Source organism: Atractosteus spatula, chromosome 20, assembly GCF_055471065.1.
Source record: "Atractosteus spatula isolate fAtrSpa1 chromosome 20, fAtrSpa1.hap1, whole genome shotgun sequence".
Taxonomy (NCBI): Eukaryota; Metazoa; Chordata; class Actinopteri; order Semionotiformes; family Lepisosteidae; genus Atractosteus; species Atractosteus spatula.
The window spans coordinates 9,413,722-9,426,127 of NC_142725.1; the positions used below are offsets into that span (position 1 = coordinate 9,413,722).

The 12,406-nt window shown below is 41.4% G+C and overlaps 1 protein-coding gene across 6 annotated transcripts in view; it reads left to right on the forward strand.

Annotated features, from left to right (window-relative positions):
* The window catches only part of LOC148817499 (rho guanine nucleotide exchange factor 10-like protein), a 136,793-nt gene that overhangs the window by 67,050 nt on the left and 57,337 nt on the right, over positions 1 to 12,406 (forward strand). For all 6 annotated transcript variants that reach the window (XM_088937853.1, XM_088937852.1, XM_088937854.1 and 3 more), the window contains 2 exons: positions 334 to 461; positions 6,244 to 6,344. In XM_088937853.1, coding sequence (XP_088793979.1) covers positions 334 to 461; positions 6,244 to 6,344 — 229 coding nt within the window. The remainder of the gene's footprint in view (positions 1 to 333; positions 462 to 6,243; positions 6,345 to 12,406) is intronic.

Here is a 12,406-nt window from a genome sequence, read left to right on the forward strand (position 1 = left end):
CCTTCTCTCACACCCTGTCGCACTCAGTTTGTGGTGTTCTGTGAGTCGCTGTTCCACCTTCTCTCTGTAACTCTCTTTTTCTCCTTCTCTTGCTCTTCTGTAAATTGGGTCATCATAATCCCTGTCACAGTCGGATAACGGCAGCTTGAACCAATGATGACTGGACTAAACATCTCAAGCTGTTGTTTGAGAAAACCCCTCTTGCGGCTGAGCTGCACAGAAGCCCCGCTTGTTCTATTCTCTAACACTCTGTCTCTCTCTTCCTCTCAATCCGGCTGTAGAGGAGGCTGCTTTCAGTTTTCTGCAGACTTATGTTGGTGTGTTTCTATGCAGAACCTAAACTCAACAGTGGCTCAGGACTGGTGTCTGGCCCTACAGAGGCTCATCCGCATCAAAGAGGATGAGATCCAGTGTGCTAACAAGTGCCGTCTGCGCTTGCTGGTTCCAGGCAAACCTGATAAGTGAGTATCCTGAGGGCCTGATTGTGTCTGGGGGAGGATAGAAAAAAGCCTCACCTAAATAATTCAGAAATACTACTTTCTTTGTTGCTAATAGCTGATTGAGGATTTTATGCAACCCTATTGTGATCCCTGGGAATCAGTCTTAGTAATGTGGTTATGTAGTTTGTTCCAGACTTTCACAGCCCTTCTGTGAATTCCCACTTTTGGCCACACTTTCATGTTTCCACAGCTGTCAATAGCTCTCTTTGCTGGCTGTGGCTGTACCTGATTTTGTCTACCAGATTTATGAATACTTGTATCAAGTCTCATCCTTTGTTTAAGACTAAAAAGATTAATTTGCCTCTGTGAGTCTGTGTTTGCTATTCTTTTAACCTTTTTACTCACTTTGAATCTGACAACATACACACTATAAGAAACAAAAAGCACAGTGTTGTTACAGCTGTTAAAGTAACAAATGCTGTGAATTATCTATGCATTGTTCAATTCCTAAAAAGAAGCCCTTAAAAATCCAGTGTCATTTTCATGATAACTGCTTCTTCTGTGAAAAATGCCATGAGGCCTTTCATTTTCATTCTTCGGACAGAAATCTATTTTACAATGTATATGTACCACCCTTTAACCTACAGTTTAGCAAGTTCTGCAACCCTATTGCTATACTGGGGTATGAGTTTAGAATCTGTTATCAAGATGAACAAATGTCACCTGCTTTCACAACACCAGTGCCAGTACTAATTGCAATAATCTAAAGCAAGAAATACAGTTGCTTTAGAAAGCTCTCATCTAGCTGCTGACCAGGATTTAGCTACTGAGATTAAGCTTCAAGGTGGTATAGTTTTTGCAATACACTGGTCTCTATGCTCACACTATCAGACCCACTGTGTTGCAAGCCCAAACGCAGGATAATTATGAAAACTTTGTGCCTGCTTTGGAAAAGTCACAAAGCATAACTTTTGGATTTAACAACAATCTGACCTATACTGAAGCTGGAATGGACTGTTTTGATGCATGCCGCAATTTCTAGAATCTACTGTAGCTCTTGATAGACGTGCCTCATCCATAACTTGAAACAGTCTGTAATCAAACACTTAAAGTAAATAGTAGGCTGTGAACATTTTTATGTCTCTGTGCCTTAGTGTTCTGATGATGAACTAGCCTTATAGAGAGGATGGATTCATTGTGTTAGGCCACACAGATTTAGCTGGTACAAAGCACATTACCTTTTAATGCACTGGGATCAAAAGCTTATTATATCTGCTTCTTCTGAATGCTGATCTTCAAATTATTATTACAGTAGAAAGTCGAGGAAAAACTTTAAAATGTACTAACCAAGAACTGTGAAGCAATATACAATGTCACGAGCTGATTATGTCAGGGATTTGGTCATTTGGTCAGGGCTCTTAGCTTCTGGTAAAAAGTTCCAGGTGCTGCAGGCTGTTAATATACATGTTAAGTGTTGTCTTCTGGAACAGTCAAATATGTCCCACCTAGCACATGGGATATTATGAAGTATTATAAATCATGGTGCTGTTTGATCTTGTGCTGTGTTCAACTTACAAGACAGGATACTGTCTGATACCCTGAACTGGGTTAAGTTAGAACAGAGGACACCCAAAAAGGATTGTTTATAGACTGAACCAGAGGGGGTCAGATATAGCCGAGTGGCTGGCAGCAGTTCACATCAGTCTGATCCGACACCAACAGGCTGGGCAGCAGATCTGCTCAACTAGCAGTGGCATTGCTGCCAGCGTCTTTGCAAATACCGTGAAATAATCACTACATATTCACCAGTATCAAAGGAACAATCTGGTCTATCAGCTGTCGGTCACAGCCAGGTGCGACACACAACACCATCGAAACTGCCATAATTCTTGAAGCCTCCATGCCTCCATGCGTGGGCTGAATCTGTTCATTGGAAGATGCCATTTTCACAGGAGCAAACATGAACAACTTCAAAAACTGTCTCAGTGACAAGCCTCAGCATAGCTCAGGCCTGGTGCCATGAGATTGCCATACAGGTTCTTCGAGTTTAGACGTCTTCCCAATTTATCGGGAATAGAAAAACACGCTTTATACTAGCAGACTTTCTCCTCTCTGAAAATGCAGAAAAGTGGGAATTGAAGACAGTCGTCAACCAACACCAGGTAGCTGATTCTATAAACAAGCAGGTCTGCAGGCAGATGCGGTACGTCTCTTTGAGTTCTGGAGATGAGCAGGGCTGTAGTGATCCTGCTATTAGTTTAATTACTTCTGCCTTTCAGGGCTCCTTGATGTGCCATGTGGTGGCAGTGTGCTTGCCTTGGGTTGGGTGAGCAGGTGGCACTGTGGCAGTGCAGCTGGTGCCCCCGCTGCCTGTCTTGGCCCGAGGTTAACGCAGCAGACCGCGGGGCGCAGCGCGGCTCTGACCAGCCGCTCGACGAGGGCACTTGGCTTGTGTTACAGCACTCACCTGCCTCAGAACAGCAGGGGCCGAGATATTGAGCCACATGCTTCCCTCACCCCTGATGTGCTCTTTATTTAGCCTAAGAATATTTAACCTTTGAGGTTGGACGATGGGCAGCCCCCAAAACAGCAGGACAAGCATGCATCCAGGGCTCACTAGAAATTTCCACTAAAAAAATACAAAGATACTGGCCTGTTACAGTTAAAGAGTGTTATAAAAACTGAGAGTGACTCTGCAAACTTTTTCCTAACATTTAGGAAGCAATGGAGCAAGAAAGTGGGATCATTATGGTGTAGTAGGCAGGATTAATGGATACAAGGAGCGTCTGCTAGGGCTTGTCGAAGGAAAAAGGAAATGCTTGTTCATCCATCACTCGGGTAGCCTCCCCTCCTCTTACAGTACTCCTTACACAGCAGACTACAGCCAGCTAGGCCAGAGGACTCTAGACAAGGGCTCAAAGTCGTTCTATCGGGTTTGCTGTCCTGTTTCTTGAAGAAGGAAAAGCCAGCCCTTCATGTTGCAGAATGAAAAAGAAACATTAAACTTTTAAGAAATCCTCCCAAGATTCATCTAACACTTAACTTCCTCGTGTTTGAATTCCTACTTGGAGCAAACCAGCCATGAAACCCTGTGTAAAAGCTTTATCCCTGTATGCCCTAGGTGTTCACTGAGGTCAGACAGGTTTCACGGCCCCTGTCTTGTGCATGTTCTGAGGGAAATGAAAAGCTCTTCTTTGGTGTTATAAATGCCAGGAAAGGAAATATTCTATTTGCCTGTAGCACAAGGGAGTCACAATAGGCTGCCTGAGTGATCTAAATAAAATGGTCTCTTATGAACTGTCAGGGTCTATGATTGCTATGCAATTACACTTAACTGTTATTATTATTATACCACTCAGTTCTAAACTTTGCACAATTCATTCAAATGTTTCAATGCTTCACCTTCAGGATTGTGAGACTGCAAAGCAGAACTGAGGCTGAGAATGGCACTATTCACAGATGCCATTCTGTTTCATTTACAGTTACAGTTTTAATCATTACAGTTTTAATCTCAGTTACAGATTAAAACCAGTGGGCAGCATCTTGGAACCCACACTGTTCTGCCTACCTTTATTGTCCAAAGCACGACAAAGGCAAATAAAATGCTTTCATCATACGGGATCTCTTGTGACGCCATTCAGTTGCGAGACACTCTAATATCATTGCAATAATCAAACCATTCTGAGACAAAAAACTCAAATAACACGCAATTAGATGAGTTGTGGAATGAAGAAACAGGCAACATTTAATCTGTCTGCATATTCTTGTGATGCATTGTCCATTGACATTACATGAGCTTCTACTTTTGTACAATATAATATAGCCCATGTTTCCTCCTTGCAGTGTGATTATTGAGAAATGTTGTGTCTCTTTTTCTTTCGTTAGCGCACTGTGGGATTTTAGAGTTGCTGTGCAACAGACCTAGAGGCCCTTACTACCCCTCAGAATCAGAATCACTGTTTCTGTCAAGTACACGTTGTGCGTACAGGGAATTTGAAGTCCTCTGAATTCGCTTGGTACTAATTGCTGATCCTCACTCCTTTGGTGCATAGCCCGTTCCTGTGTATTTCAGTTGCAGGATAAGAGAATGTGGAAGGAGAAGAGAGCACACATTATTCCTGAGAAACCAAATTAAATAAGCAACATGACCATCTTGATCTCTCTCTCTCGCAGTAAAATGAATGCAAAACAGGCTGTGAGCAGGGATGACAGAAGTGCATTCTCTGCCGAGCACCATTCTCCAGTCAATTACCCTCTAATGATGCCTGAATGTGAATTGCCTGCGTTTGCCTGGATGCGAAGAGCCTCTTTAGCAGTAACGGCATTAGGTAGAGTGACAAATGGGCAGATGTGAGTAGCTAGACGCTCTAATAGAAATCTATGGGTCTGGCCAGGGAATCTGGGGAAAAGGACACTGTGGATGAGTGAGAGATGCAACACTTCACAAAGGTGACACTTCATTTCAGCATATTCTTTTCTGGGGTAACTCCATTATGCTCAAGGTCAAATGGCAACAGTCTGAGATCCCTGAGGTTTTTTTTTTGTTTCATTGAAAGCATATCCTTAGTAAATGCTTTTACCACATGCGTAAACAGAAACTGTAATAATCAATAAATTGACTTGCCAAAGTCTAAATCAGCTGCCTAGTATGCATGTGCACTTTTGAGCAATTAAAGTAAGGACACCATTGACTTACAGGATGTTTATACTGCTCTGTGCTTGGGAAAAGGCCACATTAGTTATTTTGTCTGCTTTGACTTCAGTACTTGTATGATGGGCACTTCATTCAGTGTATTAATATGACACTTGGTTTTAATATATATGCTGTTTCCTTTTCTCGCATATGACTATATGACATCAGATTCAAAACCTGTGTCAGCGTCTTAAGTGCACTTCAAATGCCAGCAGTGGATTGCAAGAAACACACAGGGCAATTCTCAAGGAGTTCTTCTCTGTAGCCAAAGCTGATTTTCCTGATCTTCTGTAAGAGATTTAAAAAAACAACACTTCAAATGTGGAAAAATTAATTTGGAAAAGGTTATTTTTCCCCATGATAGTAGTTTTTAGTCTTCTTTGGAATTTAAAGGAGGATATAAAATTGGGCGTGTTTTGCCCTCAAACCATGGTGTTGACTAGTGAGCACTGTGCACTTTGGACCCAGAGATCCACCTCAGTTGAACCTAAGGTGCAGCAGTGTGCAGCACAGGAGACAAAGTAACACAACAGACTCACCAGTGTTCACATCTCTGCACTGACATACAGCAGCAAACCAGTACCAACCCATTCCTAAAATAGCTCCAAGTGTGCAGCCAATCTATTTACAAATATTTTGACCTACAGTAGACGGTGTCAGGACTTTTGCAGGGATGCAAGACGTCAAGTCACAATGCAAATTGTGTTTTGAAATGCGTTTATTTCGTACGGAAAGGCCATTTTTAGAGACAAGGACAGAGACACACAAAAGTGGATCTTCTCCCGTTATGTTCTAAATACAGTCATTCTCAATGCTCTTTTTTATAAGTTAAGTACATCGCTGGCCAATCTCTTGTGTTACCATAAATGTCAAGACAAGCACAGAACTTGTATTTAACCACAGAATGTAAAAGTGCCTTCATACCAGTCACAGAATGTGTATTCTCATGTCCAGCTGTCTGAGAAAATCACAGAGTCAGCTTGATAGCTAAACTAGTTATAGCCAGAGTCAAACAAGGCATGCCTACCCAGGTCAGTTAGAATCCCACACTTTGCTGTAGATCAACAAAACATTTTAGCTGAAATCGCTTTGTAATGTGCTTCTCTCTAGGTCGGGACGGCCCGTCAGCTTCATGGTGGTGTTCAATACCCCCAACCCCCTCAGCAAGATCTCCTGGGTCAATCGCCTGCACCTGGCCAAAATTGCGCAGAGTGAGTATGCCTCTCCTTACACCACCCAGCTGTCCACAGGAGTCTGGCTATAAAAGGAAGGACATGTGGTCACGCTGTAGCCAGCTCGGGCCTAGGAAGAAGACGGGCAAAAACGAGAAAAAAGGCAAACAAAGGGTTTGTAATGCCATCATTGCTTAAGGTAGAGCTGAGGTTATATGAAGGTTGTATATAAAGGATTTGGGATTTTAAAATTACTAGACAAAGGATTCTATTCAAGTTTCCAGGAGGGGGCAGCACTGTTATTATTTAACAAAATAAAAGGCTTAACTTACTTTTGCTACAGCTGCTCTTGAGTGTGTTCCGGCAAAGCCAAAGGTAGCTGGGCTGTGGTATGTGGAAGAAGGCAGTTACAGGCAAGTGTGCTGCAAAAGTCAGGAGAGTGGTCCACCCTGGTGTGGACAAAAAGATGAAGACTTGAGTCTTAACACTGCTCTGCTGTCTCCCCCCCTTCCTACTGAGACATCAGCTTTACCGGTTTGTAGCCTGATCTGGTCAGATCTCAGACGTTAGCACGGTGGAGCCTGGTCAGTACTGGGCTGGGAGACCTCCTCTGAAACCCAGGTTGCTGCTGCTTGTGATGTTGGTGGAAACAGTAGGTGAACTTCTTCCTCCAGACCATAATTTCTAATCTTGTATCCCAGGATGCTGACCTGTGGTGAAGCACGTCTCATCATTCAAATGAAACATTGATATATAGGTCCTGACCACGTGGCCATTAAAGATCATGGCACAGTTAAGAAGGGCAGAGGGTTTTAACCCAGTGGCTAAATTCCGCTCTAGGCTGGCACAATCTGGTATTTAAACATCCCACTTAAAACTCCCCAAACTGCTGACATCATTTTTAAAGATCTCTATTTTTACTGTATGTACTGTAATAAAATTGTGTATAACTATACTGTTCTAATATATCTTGAACTGCTATGTGGTTCGTTATTATTATTGTTATTATTAATAATAATAATAACAACAACAACAATAATAATAATAATAATAATAATAATAAACAGAGGGGAGATAACAGAGTAATTAAGCCGATTCATACATAGGGATTATCATTATTTCCATGGGGAAATTTGGCCAGGACACTGGGGTAACCGGACTGCAGGGGTGTATAAAGGGTGCACTTGGGGATGAAAAGCGTCGATGTAAGGAATCAATATTGCACTAAGACCCTGATGAGTGTGCTGTTGCTCTGCTGTCAGCACCCCCTTTCAGTAGCCCCATTATGGACATGTTCTGCTTTAAACCCTTGCTGACACACCGGCTCATTCTCTTGATAAACTCTTTAATCCCAGTGGACGTCTTGCTCCCAAGGATATATTCCACTAAGCCTCCCCGTGCCAATCTGTACAAATGTTTCAAAGGAAGAGGAACTAGATTAAACACTAGCAAAATATATATATGGCCTAAAAGTGACATGTGCTGAATCTAACCCCCCCCCTTTTCTAATGACAGAGAACAGGTATGTGTGAAACTTTGAGTGAGCTAGAGAAGGAGACAGGTGGAAATATCTGGCCTTGACTTTCTTTGGATACCGATACAAAAACAGTAGCCTGGAGCCGGATTTTCAAACTGTTTCCTCGCATTAGCAGAAACAAACACGGGGCTGACCTAAGAGCAGTCCAGACACAAGTCCAGCAGGAATATTATTTGGAATTTATGGTAAGATCTGTCCTATGAACTTCTATAAACACGTAGCAGAAAAGGCTGGGCAGAGATTTTGCCAAAGGGGCTTTGTAAATTGACATTCTATGTTTTCTTACTTTTAAACATGGGCTTTTAACACCAGCAGGTCATGGACTGTGGCACCCCCTCTCAGAGCAGGAGGAGTTAGAAAGTGAGTTCTCAAGTTGTGCTTTGAATACAGTGTGAGTACAATCTTGGGTGAAATGACTTGAAGAGAAAAGGTCAGTAAGAGAATAAAAATGGTCAAGCACTGTCTCCACGGTGAATTTCCTTCTCTTGTTCATTAGTTTGATGTGCATTTAACCTCCATAGACCCTGGACTGTCTCCCAGGACCCTGAATATGCCACAGTATTATGACATTCAAAGTGCCTTGATCCTATTGAGGAAATCTGTGCTTCGCTCTCACGGTTTAAAAATGCCTGCTTCTGGAAAGGATCTCAGGGATCTGCTGTAGTTACTTTATTCTGATTTTCACTTCCTTGACGATAAAAGGTATGTTTCTTCATTGCTGTTCTGTGTTAAGATCCAGTGTGTGTCTTCTCAAGAAACTGAGCAGCATAAGCACACAAACTATAGTGAAGACAAGTGTCCAGTATGACAAATATCGAGATATTATTAATATATTGATAAATATCAATATAGGTCACATTCATACATTAACATACGCCATAATGCTTGAAATCCATTTTTCATGTTTTATTTTTCAGTGAAAATCTAAACCTAAAAGAATGAAAAAAAAAATCACAAAGAACATTTGAATGCCAACATTAAGCAACATTAGTCTTGGTTCATAAACCCCTTTCTTTAAGTTTCATATTACATGTTTTTAAAGTTTTTCTGAAAGTACAGATACTGAGAGAAATCAGTGAAAGATGGAAATAAACTCAGTGACAATCCCCAGGGTGCCTGAGTGATTAAATATATATAAAACAGTATATACTGTATATATTTTCATAGTTTCATGAAAACTTTTAAGAAGTACTGTTTTGTAGGTGAGGTTTATGTAATTGTTTTTTATTACTTTTATTATTGCCATTATATTTGTGTTCTGAGGATTTCTTAAGAATGCCAATGGATTCTTTAATCCATTTGTACATTCAGACACACCAATGCACTTAACCATTATACTGTTAACCTCATCTGAGCCTTTGTTGTCATCTTCAAGTACCATCTCCTCAGAACTGACATCCACAGGGGGCAGTCGTCCCAACTGAAAATTCCCAAAATTCTCAAAAAATTCCCCCCAAAAAGTTAAACTTTAAAGATTCACATTTTCAGCACTTCCTCTTCCTCAAGACCAACCTCTGTGTTATAAGAACTGATGTTTAAAAGGGTAACTCTGCCACCTGCCAGGCATTTTAATTATATTTTCTTTACATTATTTCCATGAATCAACTACAGTAGCCTTTGTCAATGTATTTAGTTCATTCTATTAAGTAAGGTGTCAATACAGTCTTCCTGGCTGCTTGCACTGTAACGTACTTTAATGTCTGGCACAATAAGTTTCAGTCAGTTTTTCAAGTCGAAAGTTTACTATGACTTCTGCAAGTTTCCATTTTTTTTTTACCATTTGTAAAATTGATGTATTTTTCATGTTTCTTACTGTGAATTTGGGAGAAAACGGAATGAAACTCTTTTTGCCCAGTGGGAAGCTGGTAAGTCGAGGATACAGAATTAATATTCTCCCTCATTCATCTTCATTTAAGAGCAAGGTGCAGGGTTCCGTTCGTAATGCCAGTGGCCCTCTCCCTCAGGTACTATTCCACGCACATTATTTTAATTAATGAACTGTCTAGGGTCTCCTAGATTTGCTTGTAGCAGACATATGTCTGTTCACTCTTGAAATACAGTATGTCGGAGTACTGAGTCTGAGAAACAGTGTGGGGTTTTTATAGATGCTATTTTGCATGCAAATCCCCTGACATTAAGGTTTTTTGGTTTCTCTCATATCTTCGCAAAAATGGCTGTGGTGCAGTTTGATCGGCAGCGATCGATCCTATTCAGAGGTATTAGCTTGAGAATAGGTCATTGTAAATATGTGCTAAATAAAATCGAAATGGATAAGTCAAAATAAAAGTGCTAAATAAATGTCATTATATTTATGTGTTCTGCTAAAGACGCTCATTAGACATAATGTCATATATAGTGTCATACGTAGAAAAGTGTGTGGGGTAGGTAAGGCTTATCTTGAAGAATACTTTATTACAATCACTATTATAAGTCATAGAAACCCTTCAAGAGTAACCAAGCTCTGAATGAAATTAGTGGAGTGATGACAAAGACCACCAAAGTATAACTCTGTATAAGCATTTAATGCCTTGCTTCCATACTTAATCTAAGTTAAGTATGGATGGCGGTGCGGTGGCTCTGTGGCTCAGGATCTGCGCCTGTGGCTGGAAGGTTGCCGGTTTGTATCCCGCGGCCGGCAGAGGAATCCTACTGCTTTGGGCCCCTGAGCAAGGCCCTTAACCCCATCCGCTCCAGGGGCGCCGTATAGATGGCTGATCCTGTGCTCTGACCCCAAGCTTCTCTCCCTGTCTCCCTGTCCTCATGGAGAGCAAGTTGGGGTATGCCAAAAAAGACAAATTCCTAGTACAAGAAATTGTATATGGTCAATAAAGTGATCTTATATCTCTTATATATAAATTACCCCTTTTCCTGCAGCTTCCTGGATCATTCCAAGTCATGAAAGGGTGTTACCCCAGTGTCCTGGCAAATTTCCTCCTGGTCTTTACCGGTCATGACCTCCTAATAATCCCCATCTCTGAACTGGCTTCATTACTCTGCTCTCCTCCCCACGGATAGCTGGTGTGTGATGAGCGTACACGCTCAGTGTTTTTTTTTAACTGCGATACAAATGAAGGCACCATCATGCATACATCATATCTGTTGCAAACTAATCTCTTATGAAGAGAGCCAGAATCATCTTTGTGCTTGATGTGACTCATTGAGTCCTTTTTTCTCAAAAAAAAAAGCTGGACGGTCTAGAAGCCGAGATTAGGGAGATTAGCCAGGCAACCTCTCTGCAGTGCGCAGACGAAACAGAGCTGTTGTTGTTGACAACATTAGCAGCACACACCACAAGAGAGAGGTGGGAGAGGTCGTGCGGAGGCCTGAGTGATAACACTGTGATTGAGGGTCCTGCTCCACCACAACGCAATCAGAGGCAGCTGTGGCATTCATGACCTGCGGTGTCAAATGGCTTTTCTTTAATCGATGAGAACACAGGCAGTAATAAATCCTTAGGGAGCAGCCCCAACAGTCCCACAAAAGACACCTATTGCCCTGCAAACTCCCTTTGCAAGGGGGAATCGGAGAAGCAGGGAGCGTCGCTTAAGACTTTTATTACTGTGTGCATAGCGGAAGACGTGCAGGGCTAAGTTCAAGAACAGCCTCTCTTCAGTTTCTACACAAACCGAGACGCACGGACCTGATCTAGATGTGTCTTTTCGCAGACCCCAGCTTGCAGGTAGCTTTGTGACACCCTGTGTTCCCTATTTTATATTTGTTGTTTGTTTATTCTAAACAGTATTAAGCAGTCTACACACTTAACATTAAATGTAATCCACCAGGTATATACCCAGCCTTGAATTGTGTTTAAATATTTTTGATAGATTGCAATATTTTTTCTCCCAGCCCTTTTGATATTCTGTTCTTTAACTAAATCCTGCTCAGCTTTAATTATTTTATAAAGCCCTTTATTTCTCCTTAGATCTTTTTGTAATCGATTTCTTGAAGCATCTGGGCCTTGGCTTTGTAGACTTTGTTTTCCTTCCTCTTGGAATTAATCTCTTCTCTTCAAGCAGAATATTTCGAAAGCTCTGCTGTCCATTTTCTACCGATTCTATATCTAACCTATTTTACTTCTTTCAAGCTGTCTCATTCCTTCATAGACTGCTTTTCTAAACATCCAAAACTTTGTTTCAGACTTACAGATTCAAAATGCACTTGAAAGCATGCCATTGTATGATCACAGTTCCCCTAATGCTTCTCTCAGCTCTGTTTTCCACACTCAGTGTGGATGGTTTCGTAAGACTACATCAATATTGGCATTCCCTCTAGTAGGTGGTCTGACAAACTGAGTAGGAAAGTAATCGTTATCCATGTCTACAATTTCAGTTTCATGTCAGTGACTATGTCTACCTTTATGATTTTGTTCCAAATGCTGCCCTCTATAGAAGCTAATATATCATTTCTGAATGCCTACTAGTTTTGAGGGGGTATTAAAATCAAAGTGGTGATTACAGCTTCGTTGCTTTCAGTTTTAATCTTATGGCGCTGATTAATGCAGTCTAAGCCAGTCTATCAACCCTCTGACACAACAGGACAGGCACAGACTAATTAAAACGGCTTT